The 25000-nt window shown below is 41.6% G+C and overlaps 1 protein-coding gene across 1 annotated transcript; it reads right to left on the bottom strand.

Moving 5' to 3' along the window:
- Positions 1–7: 7 nt before the first annotated feature.
- LOC105831942 (poly(rC)-binding protein 4) lies at positions 8–21203 on the bottom strand (the record flags this gene model as incomplete). Its single annotated transcript, XM_036294220.1, is given in 7 exon segments — positions 8–590; positions 3742–4021; positions 4830–4926; positions 11680–12084; positions 12371–12769; positions 13168–13224; positions 20951–21203. Coding segments are annotated over 7 exon segments (1701 nt in total). The 3' UTR covers positions 8–208.
- Between the last annotated feature and the right edge of the window lie 3797 nt (positions 21204–25000).

Raw genomic sequence — 25000 nt, 5'->3', positions numbered from 1 at the left:
ACAAAAAAGGACGAGTCGATCCTTCGCCAAGTCTTCGTACTCGCTACCCTGGCGTCCGTACGCACTTTATCTCAATGTGATACACAAGTGTACGCTATAAGTATGATAGTAGATGTGTGTATGTGTGTATGTGTATGTGTGTAAATGTGTTTTTAAACATGTTCCCCCTGTAACATCATCGTTATCATTCCGCTGCTTGTTTGATCGTTCAGTACGGATTGTACTTGGTACGCTCGGACTTGAACTTGCCGCTGTCAGTCGGGCCTGGTGCGCCCGGGCTACGGAGCCTCGGCGTAAAGGTCTTGTGCGATCGGTGCACGCCGGTAGTCTGGACCGGTAGCGCGGATGCAGCTGCGCCAGCAGCACCACCTAGCAATTCCGTGAGTCCGCCGAGGGCGGTGAGGCTAGATAGGGCGTTGAGGGCGCCTGGCTTGCTTAGCAGCTGAGCCAAGGGGATGGCGCTGGCCAAGGGAGAGGCAGTGGTAGTGGTGGTAGAGGGGGAAGCACTGGCCCCGGATGCTCCGGGAGTGGTACCGCTGCCAGGGGTTTGGGTATTTTGGGCCTCTAGGTTAGCTTTCTGCAGTTCGACACTGGGGAAAAGACACAAAATGTAAAAAGGTGAGGGCGGGAACGTTCCTCGTAAAACAGTGTGTCAAAAAGATTTAAAAAAAAAATAGAACATAAGAGATGATAAAAAAGTAAAGAAAACAGTAAAGTAGTAGCAATAGTTATAGTAGTAGTAGCTGTAGGAATAGTAGAAGTAGTAGAAATAGCAGTAGTAATAATAATAGTGGTAGCTGCCGCGGAGAACACAAGACGATGTAAAAAAAAAAAAAATATATATATATATATATATATGTGAGAGAAGAAAGGAACCATTAGAAAATGAGATAAACTAAATCACAAGTTGTAGGCTTAGAGAGAGTTACGTCAAAGGTGCTCTGTGGAGCATGATTATCACGTACACCGGCTACGTGGTTTGTGGGACAAGGTCTCGATCACGTCAGATAGCATTTAGACCACACCGAATGTCCGCGGACATTCCTGGACGTGGACTGGCTCGTTGTCGAGCGCTGGTCAGCCACGTCCGTGATGAGACACGGACACCGAACGCCGAAATTGGTCGAAATGCGTCCTGATCGCGAGGAACGCGCAACGTGGGATGCACACGAAAGAAAAGAAGAAGAAAAAGATAAACACGCGTTCGCTAGTCTACTCTTTTAGAATAGAAATTCCTACAAAAATAAATGTCACATCCACCACTAATAAGTAGATTTGCGAACGATACGATTGTTTCTAGGTGTAACGGGCTCTTGGTTCGTTATACAGACACCACTGAGAGACGGTTTCCGTGAATTGTGTCATACGCAGCACTCGCGTAATCGGCTAAAAAAGGCGGATCCGTCTCCGTGGTCGGTAAAACGAACCATTTGCCTCGTGGCTTATAGAAAAAGGCAGAAATCAAAGTAAACCAGGCACGACGGGCATGCACTCTGCCACATGTCGCGTTGAATCGCGCCGCGCTGCTGTTTGACAAGTTTGAAATCACGAGATAATTACGACGATGGACTACGGTCGATGATAGACTCTTTAAGCGTACGTCATCTGAACGAGAAGTCGGAATTTAGATAAATGGCAGAGCGCAGACCCGTCAGCCGACGGGAATGCCGGGATACACGATACGTAATAAACACGATGACAAAGTTAACGGGCAAAAATACAGAAGAATATCGAGATGATAAATATATATAACGGCATTGCGCTATTTATATGCAGTAGTAAAATGTGAGTGGCAATCTGGAATAAAATATAATGGATTATAATTATAACGTGAGGGTGTAACGTGTGTAAAAGTGTGTCAATTCGCGTGTTGTACTTGGCTTGATGCTGGGGGAAATCTTACATGTGGCGCGAACTTGTGCCGACTTTTTTATTTGTCGTCCTCGAATCTCGTCGACGACTACGTTAGTACCGTTCACCATTTTAATGTCGCTATGATGGAAGTAGATTAGTTCCACAGCATAATTTAATTTTAAAAAATAAAATAAATAAATAAAAAAGAGATCTTCAACACCGACCAATGAACATTAAGCGATGGCAACAACAGCGATAAAAGCATGTAACTAAAATGTAAAGATGCTATTATAGCGAAGGTTCCTGGCAAGGACGAGGGAAACCCTTCACATTTATCGCGCAAATAAAAGATGATGTTTACACAGTGTTTTTTTTTTCTTTATGTAATAGCAGAAAAATACTCGCGACTCTAAAGACAAACGTGTACCGGTATCTTGGTTTTCTTTTTTAATGCAAACCGAGTTAACAAAATAGAATTACAAGCGTAAATGTTATAAAGCTGATCGTCCATTACCGGGAGCCTGTCAAACTAGAAAGAAATTTGTGTCATTAAAAAACCGAATCGAAAGGAGGAACTGTGATACGTTTGTTTGGGACTGTTCAGGATTGATTGTCACTAACGGAGCGACAGTCCTCGTACATTTCTTTTTTTTTTTAATGTCATTCAGTCGGTAGTTTATTTGCTTGAAAGGACAGCCAGCGACAATGGGAACAGATGTTGAGCGGAGTTGTGTCTGCAGGATACTCGGGGTTACTGGACCTGGAAGACAGGACCTGGAAATAAAGGATTAAGATCCTCTTCCGTCTCACGGCCGACGTCGATGTCTTCCAGTATCTGCTTACGTGAAACGCTGGTACCTCGTGAGCTGCCGATGCGATATCTTCTCCTCGCATCTTTACCTTACGACTACGTACGACCTGTTTCGCTGTAAACTGAGGTGGCGTTACGCAACAATTTTTTTTCTATTATCTCAACCAGGGAGATTTTCGCGGATGATTATCATTGCATCTTGTTGTCTTGTCAACAGTCTGCGAGCGTACTTTACAACAATCTTCCTCAGCGTAACACCACCTCCTTCATAACAATTCTCGCGGCGACACGCGGTAAAGACGACTTTTTTCCTGCCAATTATATTGCTTTCGGAAACAGATTAGATCTTCTTTAATGTTACCATTTTACATTTTGTTCGTTTAACAAATCTCTCGGGAAGAAATGAAATACGTATGGTTTTAATTTCCCTTACGCAAATAACTGTTGAATTTCTGAAAAAATTTATCTTCCATTTAAATTTACTTATAATTTGCAAGATTTACGCGGTATTTTTTTGACAGGCAAAGAAAAAAATGGACGAAAGTCATCTGTACGCGAGTTGTCGTGAGCAAGGGTAATAATGATGATGAAAAATATCGCGAGGGGGGTGCCGATTCGACTATCCCTTACATGGTCTCACCATTAAGAAGACATGAAAGTTAAGTGAGGCGGCAGGTTGTGTAAGGAACGAATAGCACAAACAGGCGAATCGGCGGGTCTCAATCGTAGAAGGGTAGAGGGTCAACAAGAAATCACTCTACGCCGGCGACACGCCAGCATCAATCTGGCGGGGTGGTGTCGGCAAAGATTATATATGTGGGGGAAGAAGAATTAAATAAATAAATAAATAAATAAATAAAAAGAGAGATCAAGGGAAATGCATCGCGATCCACTGCAAAACGTAGCCGGGACGAGTTCGACTGCTTTCTATTTGAAAATGGAATTCGGTGACAACACACCGAAAGCCGAACCTGGACGAACCTCTCGGAAGTGACTTCCTGTCGGTCCGCAGCAGGTTGACCTTCGGGGTCTTATGAGCCTGAGGAAGATGGTAATACAGGCCACGTGGAACTCACCTCATATTGATGAGATATTGTGCCAACGCCACGGCGTCCGGGTTCCCAGTTATGGTGATCGTGCGGTCCGTTGCTCCGCCCTCCCTCTCCTCGCAGTTGCTGATTCGGATCATGGCGCCAGAGATCTGACGAATCTCAGCGATCTTGGTACCGCCCTTCCCGATGATGCAACCGATCAGCTCATTTGGCACGGTCATCTCATGCGTCTGATTGTTCGCCGCCGGTTGCTGTCTGTTCGTGTTGCTCGTACGCAGCTGGCTGCCAGCCAATGCGGCTAACGCTGCGCGACCATCAATTGCGCAAATATTAGAAAAGTTCCTTCCCGATTCTCAGCGCGGTCGTAATAAAAGATATAGAAAAATTGCCCTTTGAGAAAAAAAACTAGATAATCAATGAAGGAGCAAGTGGAAGGAACACGTTTGTGAATAAGACTGCTCCTATAAATTAAGTTTCATCAAAGTTGAATTGCGGTTTAACTGATATTATCGCTTCTTTCCTTTATCCCTTCGTCTACCTCCGCTCTACAACTCCAATAAACTTTAACTAATGTTTGTGAGAACGGTCCATAGATAAATTTAACTTCTCATTGCGGTATACGAACCTGTTTTAGTATAGCTCTTAGTCGGTAAAGTTTGTTTACGCAAGAATTTGCAATAAGTATTGATTATCAACATAGTTTTAAAATTAACGATTTCTAAATACAAATTTTAACAGACGTGACGTTTAATTCCGCTTTGTTGAGGCAATTAGATACCATCTCTGTTAAAATTTGTAATTCAATTGAGACTCAATTATTAAGAAAATATACAAAATTAATATTGTAATAATTACAAAAAATACGTATCGTCGGAAAATAGATTAGAAAATTATCAGTTCAAACGTAAATTTATCTTTTTAAAAGTTGTAACAGCCGACGAGAGGTCTGATACCACTAGGTATCACATGATCTCAATACGTACCACAATAAAGATAAAGATCGAAATAAACAACAAGTGTACTAACTTCTCTACATAAAATTCCTTGCGAAACAGAGAAACAACAATCGTCACTTACCGACTTACGGATTTCTCGAAGACACATTGACTTACCTGCTGGATTAAGACCACCCGTGTTCGCCGGTGTGGCAAGACCTCCGAGACCCAAGGCTGCCAGACCAGCTAAAGGATTGCTGCCCAGCTTGCCCATCTGCAACAACGACGAAGAGATCCATCGTTCAGAAATAGGGGGGGTCCGCGAGTCCGCGGTTGTCGGACAATCACTCGGGGTGTGCTTAAGAGGAGTTGAGGGGAGGGGGGTTTACGACGACACCGAGAAATATATCTATGCCTGAACATGTTCGCCGCCTCGCGCGTTACGCTCGAGGATCTCCGATTGCGAGCAAGAACTCTTAGCTCAGGGGCAGCCTCGCACGAGAGAGAACGTTCGGTTTGACGCGAATAAAAGGACAGGGGGGAGGGTGGGAGGGAAAACATTCTTCGCACGCAATCGACGCAATTCAATTCGACCGTTCCGAACCCATCCCGTCGCGGCGCCGTGACGCGTATGATCAAAACGCCTCGTCCCGACTTCCTGGGACCGGTCCGACGGCTTCCTCATAACGGGCTCTACGATGGCCATTCGAGCGTACCGTTTCCAATTATACGTGCTGATCCAGAGCAAAGACTTCAATGCGGCAAACAGATGAAGATTTAACGACGATTGTGCCTTTTATGCGAGATGATTTGCTAAATTGTTAAAATTTAGAAAAGAAACCTGGCACACAATCAATAAGGTAATTATCAAACTTCAGCTTTTAAACGCCTGTAAAAATTCCATCGCTCGAATTTTAAAGTCTTGACTGTCGCGCCGCACGCTTTTACCCGATACCTATTGTACTTTGGGATTATTTTACAGTTTGATTTTTATAATAGCATAAATTCATCGAAAAGATTCCCTCGCTTCTGACGTATGCGGAAATCGGAGCGAGTATATCAATCGCGTATATCAGTCGCCGCCTTAAGCAGTTTACATTCCATGCACTTATCGTAGAAACATAAAATCTCGCGTGCGCCTTTGAAATGCATTAAATTGATAAATTGCGATATGCCCCGGGAAGTTGCTCTGGGAGGATAAACGGCAAGCGGAATGGCCGTCGATAAGATAAATACTGTTGCGAACCGCGTTGCATTACTTCGAAAATCGTGGCAGAAATTACTTTTAGGGACAGCTTGATGAGGAAGGGGCGCTCAGAAATTACAGAAAGAGAGAGCGAACGAGCGCAGAGAGAGAGAAAAAAAAAACCACGCGTGTATCCTTGTACTCTCACGGTACCGTAATCGCGCGAAATGTAACGTAGCAATTTCTCTTTGCACCTACCGCTTCCACGTTACACAAATACTTACATGAGTTACACATAGTAACACTTCATTTGCATCGAAAGAGATTTTATCGCATTTCATCAAGTAAAATCCACTACGATTCTATTAACGGCATGTCATAGTTACTATTGTAATCAAAAAATTACTAAAATATTCTATAACAATAAGTCGCGGATTATTTTTATTTGCTGCAATGATTATTCAGTGAACATTAAAACAAGCTAACTGTTTGAAGCGAATATAAAACGTTTGGAGAAAAATTGTATCTAATTACTAATGATAATAATATATTCTATCTTGATTTTTAAAAAGGATAAAATGAAAGGTATACGGGAAAGATGGGATGTATGTATGTGGTGTCCTTAAACGAACGATAATACTTCATTCTCTATATCGCTGTTGTCATCTAAACTATAATAACGTTTGTGCAAAATTTCTAAGCGCTGTTGCACTGAATGAAACATGTCTCGATTTTAATATACATTAAGATAATGCATATTTTATTAATATAAAATATATTATCTTAACACATATACACAAAATATTATTGCAATATGCGTAAAATATATATGCATAAAATTTTTAACGTTAACTTTACCGAAGAATATTTTATAATCACGGAGTAATTTTATTCAATCGTTAGTTGTGTATATTTTCAATAATTGTAAAAATTCAAGAAAGGGGGTTTGGTTCATCTGTAGTCGATAAATTATCTGAAAGGTATTAAGCACAATTTCGGGTCTATTCACGGATATATAAACGCCTCTTTCGTAGACAAATCGTCCCGACGTGATCTCTAATGTGCTTAAATAGTGGAAACGTAATGTAGGGCAGCCCACCCTTACACGAACTCGTCGCTGACTCTTAGCTAAAAGAGTGCCGGAAGCCATGCTGTTCTAAACAGGACGCCAAGAGGACAATGAGCAACTCGGGACGGAGGTGGAGAAACGAACAAAACGTAGCGCGACAAGAGCGATATTAAATGTGTGTACGTGTATTTATGCCCGTGTATGTATATGAAAGGATCTCGTCTTTTTATCTCCCGCAAAGTTGAAATTAAACAGAAGTTCATGGATATATAAATAAATATAATTGTCATGTTGGACATAGATTGGCACGTAGTAAATAATTTGTCATACAAAGGTCTCTTAGTTATTATAAAATAAGATTAATATTTCTCAAGAGTGTCTTTTAATTTCAATCCAAACACTCGAAATAAAAATGTTTTAGTTGAATAGTACGTTACATTAATTTCAATTTCATATCTTCATCATTTTTGTTTCTCTCTTTTAATATTTGATTTAAATTTGGGATTTTCTAAAATTGTAGTGAAAAAAGGGCGCGTATTATATTTTTATAATTTGGATTAGAAACAAAAAATAAAAGTAATATTTTGAATGTGAGTAATAATGCACTGTATAATAAAAATAAAAATTCAACAAAAAAACTCGAAGTTGATCAATGATGTTAACATATATGAAGCAAGAAATAAATGTTTGGAAACAATTGCGCGACAACTAGATTGGATACGTTTTATCCTTCTCAACTAAATCTTGAAGGAAATTTGATGACCGGATAAGGAAAGTCAATTTTAAGAAGGAAAGCGGGAAATGATTTCTTATATGTGAGACCGTGTAAAGATAAACAGAAACAGAAACACAAAATCGGAGACAGTGTACCAGGAGAAGAAGCGAAGTAGTAACCGTGTACTGTAAGCCGTAAGAGTTCATCAAGCAGACTGAGAAACTGAGAAAGTATTAAAGATGGGATCGTGAAAGTAGATATAAAGCGCAATAGTAATAGTATATCTAGGTAATCTACCTCTTTTCGTGCCACGCATGCATGTCCTTGTTCGTTTGTGATTTTTTCATAATTTATTAATTCATCGCTTCTACCGATTAACCCCACCCTTTCAGCCACGTCTCTCGAAGTTGACGGACAATAAGAGAGATCGAACAGAGAGGAAGAAAGGAAGAAAAAGAAAAAAAAAACTAAAATAAAATTAAAAAAAAAAAAGAATTAGTCAAGCCGCAATATATCTGTGGATAATGGAATGTATTATGGTATGGACACGTTCCTTTTTATCGCGTACTTCGTGTTCGTTCGTTTCGTTGCCGGGTAGCAAATCGGACTCGAGGAAGTCGGGCTCCGTGTCGGACGTCGGTCGTTGAAGAGCGCATAGAAAGAGAAGATAGGACAGAAGGTGAGACACGACGACACGTCATCCTGATAATGCTTTATGGAAACATTTACATAGCCGATCTCGAAAGTTTCATCGCTGAGAGAGAGATTCGATCAAAGATTATAATTTTTTATTTAAAAATATACTTTACAGAAAATAAATGTACGTATAAGTTGAAATCAATAGGAAACTAGTAATTTTGATCTACCGTGGCATAATGTAAAATTTTTGTCCACATTTTCAAAGCATTTAGAACTTGTCAGAATTATTTAATCATTATAAAAAAGCAAAAGATTAAAACTAAATATTTAATAACCGATGTTTTGATATCAATATCCAAATACAAAGACCCAAACCTTTTTACTAGATTAGACTACCAATCAAGTAATATCATATATAAATATGTCAAAAAATGTTGCAAAGAATACACTGTCGTAATTAAAAGAATAGTATATAGCGTGTACTCAACTGATTAAATTTTTTTATCGCATCTCAAGATTTGATTGATCACACGGACATTTATCAGGGTGACGTTTCATGGCATCTGCCGATCGATCGGCCGGATAAGGTGGTTTTCAAAGCACTATCATAGTAGCCCGAAATTAGAGCGTCGACTATTTGGTGATTTGGTATCCTCAATGATCGCAAGCCGTTCGTTGAGACTTGTAGCGGTAACATCTGGGACCTTCTATACGTATCTCTCTCACTCTCTCCCTGACCGAATCCAACGACAAGCCATGACGAATCCATTGTGCGACCCGTGAGCAAGCATTCATGCTAAGCAGGCCCGATCGTTCGGCGCGAGGCTCGGAACAAATCCCATTTTGCCTCCAAGTTCCTTCCGAGAGAGTGCACAAATTGCCGCTCTCGGACGATGATCGTATCGAGAAAACTGGGCTATTTATCTGCTCGATGCAGTACGACTGTGCCGAATACATATTACAGAGACCGATCAATTCTAGTGTGCCACATCCTGTATTTTTCTCATCTAAAATAGATGCGAACGATAGGAGAGAGAGGTTTAGATTATACATAAAAGAATAAAACAGCTAATTGGGGTAGTTCAATACGATCATCAATGGAACGATATAGATGCAGTAGTTAAGTGTACGACCAAAATTTCAGATACCAAGTTGCAGATAAAATTGCATTTAAATTTGAAATTGCATCGCCAATAAAAAAAAAAACGAATTAATAGCTAATATCAAAATGAAGTAAATAAGACATATTAATCCCAATAAATAGTTTCAATAAAAACTCAAAACTTAATTAAGGTCGAACTAAATATATCCCTAACAAATATTAATCATTAAAATCAAATTTAGTAAGATGGATTTTGTTACTTCAACGTGGTATCGGAGTTTCTATTACGTCGTACAATTGCACTCTTTTTACGTAGCATGCGTTTTAAAATTTTTCTATGCATTGTAAAGAACAATAAGCAATTTTTAAGGAGATCAACCCACTACCAAACGCAAGCATACAAAAGGAGATACACGTGTACACAGATCAAACTTGTTAGAAGCCGGAGACCGTCTATAGGACTTAGAAAAAAAATACTCCAGAAAGAAAAGCATGCACGTAACAGCACGTGCGGATTACATATAAAGCAAAGCTGGCAAAATTTCGCGTGACTTCGTTGATATTGTAAAATCACCCAAAGATATTTGTCCATTTTAAAAATGTGAAAAATCTTTCTAAATAATTACTGTTAATTTATAATAGAAATGGTTTCTCAATTAATAAGAAAAAAATCGCAAACATTCCGTACTTTCAATGAAAAACGCTTCGACATCGACCAAGTTGCAAAGTAATTCTGATATAATCACGTTGGAAGTTATTATTAAATATAATTGCAGAATATACCTTATATTTCGTTTCACCATGTTATGTTTAATCAGATGTTTCTGCAATCGAAGTCATGCGACTAGAAAACATTTGAAGGTATGTACGGTCTAGAGCTAATTGTACAACAGGATCTTTTCGATCGCATCTTCACGCAATCGAAGAACTTGCAGAATATTGCGAAATATTCCTGGACAGAAAAGCTCAAGACCATACGAGGATATCGAGCAAAAAGCCAAGGTATTGATGCAGATACGCGGAAGGAGACAGAGGACAGCAAAGAGTTCCAAAAGGAAAAGGACTAAGTGACCTAGATAATAATGAAATATATTGATAGTTATGAGTTTTCAATAGCATTTGATGAAAATTGGAATAATCTCGAAAATCCAGAGTTACGTTAAAGTCACTATGAATATTTTTACACAACTACATTGTTTACTGTTATCCTGCGATTTGTACAAAATGTAAACGAGATAAAAATAATTTTAGTATGCTGAACGTTATCTCTTTTTTGTCAATTAAAAAAGATTTTTCAAAACACGATGTATAAAATGTACGTAAGCGTTAACTATCTCTCCACTACAAATTGTACATCTCGACTTCGAAATAAATAACAAATAATATATATGAAATTATTTCCCGAAATAATGTTCCGACATTAAATCTTAAATATAAAATTCATCGTGACTTACAATGTCCATATTACAACCAAGATTCACATTATTCGATACAGGTTTTAATAAAAGTAAGCTGCAAAAAGACTAAAGATCGCAACTAAATAAAAACTTCCTATTAATTTATAAATTTCTCGCAATTATCGCGCTCTTTCGCCTTTAACGAGAGCCGCTATTTAGTTGCTGTTGCAACAAACGGGTAACTACACGGTTGGCTATTCGTTTATCTATAAAACTTTCTACCCCTCGATTGCGCATTACGACTTAACCGCAAATTAATCCCACTAATATCATAAACAAGATTTGTTGCGCAAGTGATTTCTCTTTCTCAACTATGTGAATAATATAGATATTGAAATAAATAAGAAATATTAATTCTTAAGTGCGCGGTAATATTTATACTAGAGCTTCAATTGTTTCTATTCGTATTTTTAAATAGAATTATCTAGTTTTCTAGGGTGCGTTCGGAGAGACACTAATTAGCGCGCTATCAATATCAGTCTATCCTTGTTCTATTTTTAATGAGTAATGAAGAGACTGATGTTGATAGCGCTAATAGCGTCTCCCTGAACGCACACTCCTAAAGAAATATGTTTCTCTCTCTCTCCTCCTCTCTGTTTTTTTTCATATGACTCCACCTAACTCTTTCATCGTTCTAATCATTCCAACTTTAAATCATCTGCCGAGATTTGAAATTTTACCGGATATATTAGGGATCGTGTACAGTGAGGAGACATTGAACCGGGAGAGTGTGTCAATTTTTCGGACAAGTGGAACGGAAATCCATCGTATGTATATTGTTACCCGGGAGGTATATGGTAGCCAGATTGGTGATCGAGGGGTACGGGAGAGGGTGGAGCACGAAAAACAAAAGACTTACGGCGTCTGCCACGAGGTGTGCGGGCGGGAGGGCTGCCTGCAAGTGTCCACTCTTCAGCAGGGGGTCGGCGAGGCCTGCCACGCTGGCGTGTAAGGGGCTCGGGTGGAGAGGATGATGTGGGGTCGTAAGATGGGCCGTGGATAGGAGCGGGTGCCCGTGAGAAGCGGCGAAGGCCGAGGACGAGGGGTGGGCCGCGAAGGGCGAGGTCGTCAAAGTTTGGGTGTTCAGCGAGGGCGGGGTGGGCCCGGCAGCGGGCGCGGGCAATGGTAATACTGTACTTACGTCCGAGTGGGCGGGCACCGCGTAATTACCCTGGATGGTGTAGGCTTGCCCACCAGCCAGGATCACTGGCCCACCGACTTGGGGTTTGGGGCGATAAGGGATCGTGGCACCTTTGGGAGGGGACTGAAACAGAAAGAAACACACGCACGAGTGCGAATACACCGATATTGTGATAAATATTGCTCTTATTAAGTCTCGATTATTAATCTAGTTACTTGCTCTTTGTTAATAGATCAATAACTTGATATAAAAGTTTTTCTAAATGTATATACTTAACAAAATCAATAGCACGTTCATAAATAATGGTTACGTTAAGTCGCTTTCGGCTGTAATTATTCCAAACAATTTCTAGAGTTAACTACCAAAGTGCGAATTAAAAAGAAGATTTAGAATAATTGATGATACGTACCTCTAGCATAACGCAGCAGATATGATATATGCATTGCGTGATCGCCTCGCTGGTACCGGATATGGTCACTGCACGTTCCGTCGAGTTAGGCAGCATCTCGGAAGCGACTTGAATGGAGGCACCAGTAACCTCCCGAATTTCTTTGATCTTGGAACCACCCTTGCCAATCAGGGAGCCGCATTGCGAAGCTGGGACAATCAGTCTGAGTGTGATGGGCGGCCTTGATACACCACCGCCGCCTCCGGCACCACCACCCTGAATGTCGTGGAACTGGGAGCACCACTCTTCAAACTTCTTGCATATCAGCGTGAACGCCTTGAAGATCGAGTTCGTCGGCCCGGTGACAGTCACTATCCGTTCCGGGCAGGAACCATCAGAGATATTGATTTTCGCGCCGGACTGCGTTGGGCGTACAGAAAAAAAGTATTACCGATAATGGATCTTTACACACACGCACGCACACGCGCGCGCGCGCGCGCGCGCGCACACACACACACACACACACACACACACACACAGAAAGAGAGCTATTTTCAGCTTCCAATATTCGATAATCAATGCCTGCTATTTTGAGAGGTCAAGTTAGTATGTATTAGTAAGAAAATGATTAAAGTAGGAGACAAATTTAAGAGACGTCTAAATATAATTTATCCTTAATGGCTGAAACCGACTGTAAGGCAGTAATGACAATTTACATGTTTTCACGTAGAACATTATCTCATAATATGTGATGCAATTACACAACTCTCTTTTTTCATTGTCAGAAGACGTATTTCGCAACAAGAATCGGTACTCACCTCTTCACGGAACCTCTTGACGATCTCTCCTTTTTTTCCAATAATGCTACCGACTTCCTGCAATGAGATAAAAGGATTTCGTTAGTTTAAGTGCTGTTTTTCAATTCCATTATTTACTAAACTCAGTAACGCACGATTACTCCAAATAATTCAGAAATTATTGATAAATCTGTCGATAAAACGAAATAAAAGAATAACATGATATTGTAATATAATATAAATATATTATTCACTACATTACATCGTATCATAATAAAAACATAATTGGGACAATACAATTGCATATAGGTTGTCAATCGATAATAATACATATTTTCATTCAATCGTAAACGTGTTTTCAACGCGCTGTGAACAAATATTTAATGCGCAATATTTTACTAAGCATATCATCGTACTTTCGATACGTATCAGTGTATTATGCACAGAAGAAAGTGACTGCGAGATGAAGTAGCTAATGTCCACTCAGACTTTGCGTTTGCCATGATACCATTTGACCTCGAATAATGCCAGACCAGGCTGTTGGGTTTTCGAAGCGACCGGCGCGGATATATACTCCTGCGCGCGTTCTCTCTAAACTTAGATGATGTCTCTCGGACGAAATGCCAACAATTCCTAGCGACGTTAACGAGTTTCACGTATTTCGCGCTATCGGTTTATCGTTTCTCCCTGGCTTAGGAGAATTAAGCTGAAGTTTCGTGCACCGAGAACAAGCTCGCTCGTTACATTTTATCCCCGAGAGCGGTGTCGCGTGCCAGTTCATGCAGCAGCGCGAAATCACAAACTCGCGCGAATACGTTCCGTGACGCTGACCTTAATTAGGTTTGTACACTTTCATAGTTTACGCCTCGGTTCCGTGAGCGTAAGTAAATCAGCGACGGCGACAGTCGCGAATTCCTATTGACGTGCGCGAGGTAGCGCACGATCGGACAAGCGTCATCGCCGACGAATTAGATGCACGCCGAGGCAAATATAGCCGGAACAAGAAGACAGCGAGACGATGAGCGAAGAAAGCTTTTGGCGATGCGCCAGCCACGAGGGTCAGGCGACGATCGGCGAAATCCGCGAGATCACAAATCGCGAGACGCTTCTCTCGTGTCGGAGCCGCGTTATCAACCCAGGGCAGAACAACGTCATGGCGGCCTCCTCCACGGATGTCGCTTCCGAGAGCTATGTATAGCCACGGCGACGTACCGGTCAATAGTTTGAGCGCAGCCTACTTTGATGAAATAAGATTAAAAGTTTTCCGATATTGTCCTACTTCTGTAAATATACACCGCATCGTCATAAGAGGCGGGATAAGGCGTAGAAGGGTAATATACCGTGGCGTATAGAATTATAAGAAAAAACCCAGGCGCGTGTCGAGTGTCTTGTGCATCCTTCGAGCGCTAATTTTAATTCGAGAGACTCCAACGTAAAGCACGTTCCAAGAGCGCAGTAAACGACAATTGATAAATAGCAAAGTATACATATATAGTCCTTTTGAACTATGTGTTTGTCGCGAAAATTAAATGGAAGTCTCTTTGAAGAAAATGAAGATGATACAGCAAAAAAATGGAGCAACTTTCCGGTTGTTCCACGATTGTAGATCCGGGAATGATTCCTAAGGGCTCGGGGAGTATGACTGGACGTTGGCCAGTGGCCGCTGGCCGGCGTCCAAATTCCACTGGAGTCCAGGGATTTATCCAAAAGCCCGAAACAGAATACGCCGGCGATGAAGAGGGAAGCAGGCGCGTCCTTTCCGAAGCGTGTTCAAAGATTATTAATCGTCTCTTTCTCTCTCGCAAAAAAAAATCGCTGGATTGAACCGCCGCAGAGAGTGAGACTGGCGCTACGAGTGCCAAGACGTGGAAAGAAAATATTTGGATAACGCAGGTACAAGTAGGCTCGATAGATAAGCTTGGACTTGAGCCAAATATTTACGCCATAATGATATCGCAAGATCGGAGCCGCGGTAGCGGTCGGCCATGACATTGTTCGATATAATAACAGGAACAATATCGGAGGAAAATCTGAAGTAGAATACGTACATAATGATTTTCGTTTACGGCTGCCCATCGAGAGATTGATACAAGATAAAGCGATTATTGAGTTGCAGAATCTTCGCAATAGCTTTTTTTTTATTGGCAGTCTAGTCAAAACTATATCTCACTTTTTTGTATAAGTTGATAAATTTATTCGATTCTTTTATCAAATATTAATTTATGGATCCTATACTTGTGGGAACGAGCCATAAGCTCGGAAGGATAATGGAATCACGATAACCCGTGATGCATCGGCCGATTGGCTTTTGGCCCTGGCCGGTGTCCAGTCTGCCCCAAAAGATCACAGTGCGTGCTCCACCAGCAGACATAATGCCTCTCCGGCCAAAAATGCGGCCAGACGTATTTATTTCGCGCGAAGAAGGCTGCTCCGACTATCCGTTTACCCGTTTGCAGAGCTTTCAAAGCGAGTTTTGCAACACGCGCGGCCACGGCATTGGCGAGCCGGGTATAAAGGCGCATAATTAATAAATGTCCGTGAGATGTCAGTGTTCGCAACGTCCAAATTGTAACGTCCATGATCCGAAGACAGTTTGATATTGCTTGATTTATTGTATAGAAATTGGTTTGCTATGTGATGATATTAAAAGAAAAGGATTTAAACACAATAATTTTGGACGATCAAAGAGAGAGCTTGATGAATCTACAATGCTTCGCCTAAAAATAATCTAGTTAAAATATTAACAAATGTTGTCAATTAACGAAGAAAAATAGTGAGGTGTTCTTCTAATTGGATTAGACTCGTAATTAATGTACGCGTAATTAGCAAGGTACTACGTTCCGTCATTAATCTTCAAGTGCGAGATGTTGATTTTCATTCTGTTGTAACGAAATGCAGACACACCTCGGAGGGGGGAAAAAACACGTTGATGAGGGGACGAACCCCTGGATACGCCGTGACGCAGTCGACATATCATCGCCGAGACGTAAAAAACACGGGTATAATGAGATTTGCCACGGAAATATTTTCTCGTAACCACGGAACACAGTGGCTCATTTAAATCTGGTGAGAGAATCAGATTCAGCCGAGGGTCGACGGAGTGTCGGGAGAGCCTCCAAAAAGATCAGCTCGGGGGAAGCCGCACCGTCGACAGAGAGATTGAACCTCATGCGCGGTCTAATGTAGCCGAATACCGTTCGAGCATGCAATAATTTCTATTTGCACTTCAGGACGAATTCGTACGCGTGCTTACGCGTACGCGCGTATACATGTTTGTAGATTGGGCTCTCACCTCTGGGCTTTCTAATCTCGAAATACCTCTCTGTAATTCAATTTAATTGCTCCCGGAATCCAGCGACTTGACGATATTCTAACGATTTGGTGTCGCCTTATCACAAATCTCGCGTACATAATCCGGTCGGATGGATAGGCAGAATCGATCTAGCCCCGGAGCCGTCGGGAAAACCGCTGAATTTAGCACCCGCGGCGGCTGCACGAACACCCAGATTTGAGGTAACAGCAAATTGTAAAACTTGGCAGATGTACGATCGCCAAGGTGAAAAGATCTGCGCATCGAAAGGGGGGACACATCGGCGTCTAGCTAGGCGCGATTAATTACCGAGGCGGCGGACATTAATTACTCGTGCTACGACGAGCGGTATTGCACCTCGTGCACCGATAATTAATTACAAGCAGAAACGTAGGTGACGTGTTCCCAGAACGAGGATAGACACGGAGCACAGGCTAAATAAACTATGACACTTGTCTCCCGCGAAAGGCCATCGCTCCGCGGAGGAGCGATTTTTTTCAGCAGAGAAATTCATCCGTTTCGTAATAATCTCGTGATAGACGTAATTGATATAAAATAATAGTAAGTTAATTCTACGATCGATAAAGATTTTAAACATGTAGATAAAGTTAAGATCGCCTATTCGGTCTGCAGAATCTCTCGGTGCTGAATAATTTTTCTATTAATTTAATATTCTTGTTGTCACGAAACTCTGACAGTTTCGTCAGTCTTGAAACAAAATTACTAAATATCGATGCTCAAAAGGATCTTTAAAATCTCCCTTACCCGAAAAAAATTGTAAATAATTTAATTGATATAAGCATCCGACTTACGCGCCGTCCCGTGGGAAACTTTTACTCTCGATTTATAAAATAAACTTTTCAGAGATAAAAGCCCTCTGGAAAGTCCCTTTCCCTCTTTCTGGAATATCTATTCTTCTCTTTTACGCACACTGCTAGCTGCTCGTAGAATTCTCAATTGACCGTAAAATATGTATATTTATTAACTAATTATTAATAATTATCAACTTCCTTATAATCATACGCTTTCTTTGAAGAAATCAATTTCATGGTTCGAGGAGTACAACGGCTCGTAACGGAGTGATAAAACGGCTGGCGATGAAAATCGGATTTTTCGTCAAAGATGACAGAGGATGAAAATCTCAGACAGAGCGCTATCCATAGCGTGTGCCACTTTCGTAGATCGTCCACAAAGGAAAGACGGTAACATGCGGGAGGCAATGAGTCGGAACGCGCAACGAAAATTGCTTTTGCCGATGACCACGACTAGCTCTCCTCTTCCTCGTGTCATCGCAGAAACTGAAACGTTTGTGTAATTGCTTTGCGATTCATTCCCGTGCTTAATCTTTTCGATGGTCCTCCCATTTCCTGGTCTTCGTGCGCGTCATTCCGCAATTCCTCTTTTTGCATAATCATGCAAGAATCAAAGAATTAGTATAAAAAATATTCGCGCAGATTGACCGATGTAAGGTCGAAAATCAAGATCTCAGTGAAAAGACAATGTTTCTTCCTGGCCACTTACAATAGATTTACACGCGCGTGTCTTTACCAGTAGGGAGAATTGTTTCAAAATTTATTGCCAAGGATACATTAGCCATGCAACTGAACGTCGCAAATCTGATTCACTGCGCAATGCCTGGCGAATCTCAATGCAACATGAATCTAATTCGAGGCGCTCAGTGCCGCAAGACACGCAATATTGATAAATGACATCGACAGTTGCGGTAAATGCTGATTTCTCTGTGTGAAATTTCCCATACAGAAAAAAAAAAACAACCTCAAATCTAGCAATCATAGCTTCGTAGCAAATTATAAGCAAAAGTATAAAATCCTCTTTAAAGAATTCGTTATAATTCTGAACAAATGTGACTTGCTTACATAAAGAATTATATGTATTTTTATCAAGAAAAATATTTTCTCAGTATTTAATGATCAATTATATCTCCGCGCTCTCTTCGAATAACTGCTGATGATATTGAAATAGAAATGATAACATTTCATGAAGACGTAACATTATCACTCATTAAAGGTTTTATATTTTACTTGCGTATGACAATAATTTTTGAATTAACATACTCATTTCTCTTTTGTACAGATAGAAAACTTCAATCTCGCTGGAGAGTGGCTGTTGTAAAATTTGCCAGCTTACGCGACACCCTCCGCACGTAGGATCGCAACGTAAGCGAAAAACAACAACCTCGGGTTCTTGGCAGCGCGTCAAACGCCCCCGTACGCTTCGGAACACATTGTCTGTCTCGTGCGCGGTCAAACGTGATTCCGATGAGTGTCTCCGATGATGCGCTCCACTCTCGTAAAAGCATAGGATATTCAGTTCAATTTTCAGTGGGAGAGATCGCGCGACGTACAACCGGCAATGGCGAATGGCCTATAGGTAAGTCGGTAGCGACGTTATGGCCTTGTCTACAATAAAGATTTAAGCTTTAAGAACCTCGTAAAAAATTGATCAATCACAATTGAGTATTCTTATTAAAAAAGAAAAAAAAACTACTGTGATTGGTCGGTTTCTTATGGCTTAAAGCTTAAATCCTTTATTGTAGAATAGGGGTATCTCAGCCAACGCGGATTAATCCTTAAATGCGGTGTGAATTTATCGCAGGTTAAACTTATTTTCGTGATGACAAAGGGGGCTAATAACATCGTAACTCCGGGAACTTGTCTTCCGCGCGTTTCCGTTCTTCGTATCGATCTCTCGTATCGAGGTCCGCGTCCGATGTTACCTCGTAGAGGATCAATCGAACGCGGAAAAAAAAAGACGTCAAGTTATTCTGGTACGAACGGGTGTCCGTCTGGCTGGGTGTAAAATAAGCTCGGTTTTCCCATTCCCGATAGAAGAATTTACGTGCCGGAACGCCGTGACGAGAGTCGTCGCAATGTGTCGAAAGGCGGCCTCTCGTAAATAATTCGCAATAATTGTCAAAAAGCGAACACTGTAAGTGACAGTGAGAACGCGTCCGAGATTTAACACGCCAGCTATAAGCAATTAAATGTCTCCTTTTCGGAACTCCGACGAATATATACACACGGATTATCGTTCAGAATGCAACTATATCGACGGCGAAATGCTTCATCAGCTTATATCTTCACCGCGATTTAACGCGATCGAGGGCGGTAAAAATCCGAGAAAAATATCGAGGCGCGCTTTTCGACATTTTATTACCAGAAATAGTTTTTCAGCGCGTGCAGCCTTCGATACTCTTGCTTTTAAAGCGCGCGAACAACCATCAAACAATCGTGCGCCGAAATGGGATACAACCTACGATAAATGTGATTTATTCTCCGAGTCAATGCGCCTCTATACAAACGGATATCAGTTGATATCTAGTGGGAGGCTGCTGTTTGATACCACGACATTTTAAACGCACACCGATACGTTTATGTACGCGTATATACGACTTTTCCGCCCTCGATAATGCATTATCTTATTACTGTTGCTTCTCCAATTTCATGGCGAAATGCGCGAATAATAATCACAAATGTTAAGGGGACGTTGGAGATGGATCTGTTTTACCGATTAAACGCGATTATTGTTCTAGTGAAAAATCTTTTTGTTGATTATATAGAATTAAAAAATCTTTCTCCAGAATTAAAATATAGACAATAACGGAGTGCGGTGTGGGCAAGCTTATATAAAAAACGAACAAGAATTAAAAAATTATAGTTTTGTGATCGACGCCCGCGGTCGACTCGTAAAGACATTTGCTGCGTTAAAAGTTTTAGACTTTACAGGTACAAAACAAGCATGCTCCGCACATTGCATTATAAGAAAGAACAATTCTATGCTTTTGGAAATGAGCCTAGACGCTTCAGTATAATAGATTTCTTTCTATGAAAATCTCGTATGTATACGTGAGTGCGGATTCGGAAGAAGTCGAAGAGTAGAGTAATATGAAAAAAAATTTTTTTCTTCTCGATATAAAATCCAATTCACAGATTGATATTAATAAGTGTACTTTAATTCTGAAGAATTTCCAAACCTATAAAAGAAATATATACGAAATCTCATTAATGATTTGCATGAATGACTCTACATTATCGACCCCGATCAAGTTTGAGGAGCAGTCCAGCATCCCCTTAACGGTGTGAAAAAATTCTGCACACATTTAAGCTTGCCGAACGCGAATGTAGTTCGGTAATGTAAGCAAAAATAAAAAAAATATATGTATATACATACAATGAATATATATACACATGCATAAAAATCTAGAACGCAAAATATGCGAATTAAAGAGGACATCATATTGTTTGTGCAATCTCCTATAAAAAGCTTAACGCATTCTGCAATTTGGATTAATGGAGAAAAAAAAAGAGAAAGAATTCATGTGGAATAAACAGAGCGAGTGACGCCAAAACGCGCAATGAACATGCCCGGCGATTCGGAACGCCGATTCAAAACTCAATTTAAACGTCCGGGGCGCGCCATTAATAAATTCGATAAAATAATTTTACGGCGAGATATAAACGGACAGATGCTTACTTTGCCCTGCATAATCAGGCGGATGGTCAGGGTGACCGAGGGATCATCGTTCAACACCGGCTTGTTGTCCATCCCGTCCATTGCGTGATTGCGGATCTTGTGGCTTCGATTGGAGACCTTCTCGGTGTTCGCGGGGGGGAAGGGCGCGGAGGAGGGCAAGGAGGACAGGGGAGAGGTTAGGCGAGTGATTTTGATCGGGGGAGTCTCGGGGGATGTGCTTCTCAAGCGCTCCCAGGTAATCTCGGTCCTCGTACTGAAATCAGAGAAACATCAGGGTTACAAAAACCATTGTTGCACGCATAGCCACTTTTTTTTTCTCTCTTACACCTACAGAGTGCGCGCTTTTGCATTTTGGGAGGAAAAAAAATCTCGAGGGGGGGGGGGGGAATAAAGCGTTTTAATCGATCGTCCGCTGTGAGCGAGGACACAGACGGCCGTTCAAATAATTGGCGCATTTCATCGCTGTGTAAATTGCTATTACTAATTCATTCGCTATTTGATTATCCACCGTATTTATTATTCGCCCTTTTACCTTTGAAATTACGGAATGTCAATCCACGTCTCTCTCTCTTCAATCTCACAATCTCTACGCATATCTAATATCAATCGCTGATCGAACGCCCGCATGAATGAACCGATGATGAAATTTGTAAGTTTGATTTATGCGACACGGAGATTATCATGGCGGGATTTATTTATCGGGAGCGTTGAATTCACATAGAAATAAATGGTTCGTGGTGAACTTCGGAATTAGCATAACAATAACGCGCGGCCAACCGGCCTCGCCGAGGAGCGGCGATTCCGGGAATGCGATACACCAACTGTGTATTAACTTAGCGAGTCCGTTTGAGAATTACTGTACTACACTGAAGCTACCATATAACATAATCAAATGGCTCCGCTTTATACACAGACCGTTATTATTGTGCTTCAGCATTATTCACATTCGTCAAATGAAGTTATCGAATCTGCAACCACTCTGCAATACTCGGACGCATTTCGAGCTAAATTTAAAAGTTTCGGATAATCCTTTAGGATTATCCAACCGAAGCGAAATATAAAGCGCTGTAACGTCCAAGTATTAAATTTGACGTCATCGTTTATGGTGGAATAGAGCGAAATATAACGTCAATTTCGCGGTTCACGGTCAGTCTCATTTTGGCGCGATGCACTTTCACTCGTCGAATCGGCGCCGGCGGAAATAAAATTTATTATCAAACGCAAGAGGAAGGAATGCCCGACGATTCTTCGCAAATGCTACGTTGATCATCGTATCGGGCGAGTACCGCGCGAGGAAAGAAAAAAAAATGCGAAAATTTTCGAGGCAAGCGTTAAATAAAAGCGTACGTATCCTCGTAATGTAAATTGCTCAATAATCCATTCGAGGGAGCACGAAATGCCGTAGCGGAGGCCGGAGAAAATACATTCGTGTATTAAAGTACGAAAGTTCTTGCAAAATTACGCGTACCACGGCAACGACGGCAACCCGGAAGTATAACAAATATTTGACGAACAACGGGCTTTCAAGGAGGATATTCGCGTGGGCGATCGAGAGCGGCGCATTCTGCAGCATTATTTTTCCAAGCCGGCCAACGTTAATTACGGCACCACTGCCGGTTGTTGGGCCGATCGATAGGCCGCTGGAAACCTGGCCGAGAAGAGAAGTTCTCCCGAGATATTCCGTTCCCTCTCTAAAGGAAGGAGACGTAACACCCCTCTCTGTTCCCCCCGCTTCTCCGGACCCCTTCTCTTCAATGGGGGAACGGGGGGCCCTGTGAGAGTGCGAGACAGGTTTGCTCGGTCGGTCCGTTACAAGCTACGCAGAACGCGTTTCTGATTGCGCACGTTTATTTCTCGCACGCACGCACGCACGTACGTGCGCGAGCGCGCGCGCGTGCGACTCGCCGCTAAGAAAATTATCGGCGTTAAAAAAGAATTGTCCGTTACCGGTCGGCGAAAAGCAGCGAGGTTCAAAGTCGCGTATCATTTCTAACGTTCGCGAGCAAATAGGATTTGCAGCACAACGATCCTCCCTACGGAACCCTCGAGGCGCACGTGCGAAACTGCATTCGGAGGATACGTTTTTATAGCTGAATTCTCGAAAATTCTCTCGCGAGATAAATCACTCCCCGAATGTGAAAACTCGTGCGTAACACGGATCTTGAACCTAGCGCGAGCGAGCGAACGAGCATTGATTCCACATGACTCGAGTGTGTTTGCGGACCGACGAGCTTGTATTGTATAAAGTACGCGGTACAAAAGCGGAGGACCCGACGTCGCGGACGTGTTTTCTAGGCTGCGTACCGTACGTTATCGCGTTTCACGGACAGCTTTGTGCAAAAGTTTACTTGGCCACTTCGGTCCCGAGCGGAAGTTTCCGTGCGAGTCGTCGCTTGGAAACTTGCTGGAACCCCGCTCCCCCCCCCTCCCCCTTCCTTTCCCCTCTATATTATTAGTTTTGCGTCCGCAAGTGCGACGAGATTTGCGGCATTTTTTTCGACCCAATTACGTTCATTGCAATCCCCGCGTATTCTGAAAAGGCGTATTCTTGCCGAGACGCAAGAAGCTCCATTCTCTCCCCACTTGTTTTACGTCAATCTCCGCTCCACTTTTCCCCCAGCGCGATCGTCGTTAGATTTTTTTGCACGAGGCAACTCGTAACCCAATAATCCACGTCACAATACTTTATTCAATTTTCGTAGCGTTTTTAAGGGGATGATCCCGAGGCAAGTTATCGACACTTTTTATCAGAAAATATCTTTGAATCGACTTTACAGAATTCCGAATTCCTCAGTCAAAACAAATCAATAGCGAAAAATATTTTTAACTTTGAAAAATCTTTACAACGTGTTAAAGTATTTTTTTTTATCAATGCAAATATGGCCTTTTGCTTTCTTCATTTTCGCGTTTACTTTGACTGTAGAGAATTCCGATTCAAGAATATTTTCTAGTAAAAAACAAAAATATCGGTAATTTGCTTCGGAATCCCCTTAAGCGTGTCGGGGGCGCGACGTAGGAAACGCGAGAACGTTGTATCGAGCGCCGACGCAATGGCACTTGGAAAACGTATACATTATCCTTCGTTATACTCTCTCTCTCTCTCTCTCTAATCGGCCATACGAGTGACTCGCCGTCGTCGTCTCGGTCTAATGCGGCTACTCGCGATGCAATTGAACTGTGGAATCTAGTGCGATCTGCGTTCCGTTACGGACGCGCGCGCGTTTAAGTCGCGTTTTAAGGGGATGCTAAAGTGTCCGTCAAACTTGATCGAGGACGATAACGTAGAATTGTCATTCGTGCACATGATCAACAAGATTTCGTATGTATTTCTCTTACAGATTTGGAAATCCTTTTACGAAATTAAAGTACTAATATCAGTCCACAAATTGGACTTTATATCGAGAATGAAAGAAATTTTCTTCAAACTGCTCTTCTTGTCATTCTGTATCTGGTATTTGCGATTATAAAGAGTTATACTAGCTAATCCTTTTTCCTAGGCTTTTAATCTTGGTTTGAATTGCACGATATTATTCGTGCATGGTATATCCTATCCCTAGAGGAATACAATTTCATTTTGTACACATGTATCGTAGATTTTATACATTAAACAAATATTGTCATCGAGTCACAGTCCTACGTACCAGAAATAATTTTTTTTTTGTTTTTTATGTAAACTCGACTGTGTCTCTAGATTTTCGTGAGTACTTAAATTTTGTTAAGGATTTTTGCAAGTCTGTGAAATCAGATAAAAGATTAGTTTATTTAAAAAATGCCGGTAAAGTAGACGGCTTTAGGATCCCCTTGAAGGACGGTTCCCTCGCCGAGGACCACACGGGAGCGGGAATAATCGTTGTTACACGCTCTTCTTCTCTCCGCGACTTATCGGGACCTCCGTGTAAGTCCACGGGTCGTTGCACGCATAATTGCGAAATGACTCGCGAACGAGCGGAGATCCGGAGATCTATCCGATTCGCAATTCGCAAGAACGTGTCGCACGTGGCAGTTTACGAGCCTCCTCTCTCGGACCGCTCCCATGAATTCGAGATGAAT

This window comes from Monomorium pharaonis, unplaced genomic scaffold (genome assembly GCF_013373865.1).
Source record: "Monomorium pharaonis isolate MP-MQ-018 unplaced genomic scaffold, ASM1337386v2 scaffold_131, whole genome shotgun sequence".
NCBI classification, from domain to species: domain Eukaryota; kingdom Metazoa; phylum Arthropoda; class Insecta; order Hymenoptera; family Formicidae; genus Monomorium; species Monomorium pharaonis.
Note: the sequence above shows the minus strand (reverse complement) of the source record. Positions and strands in the feature narration are given on the sequence as shown.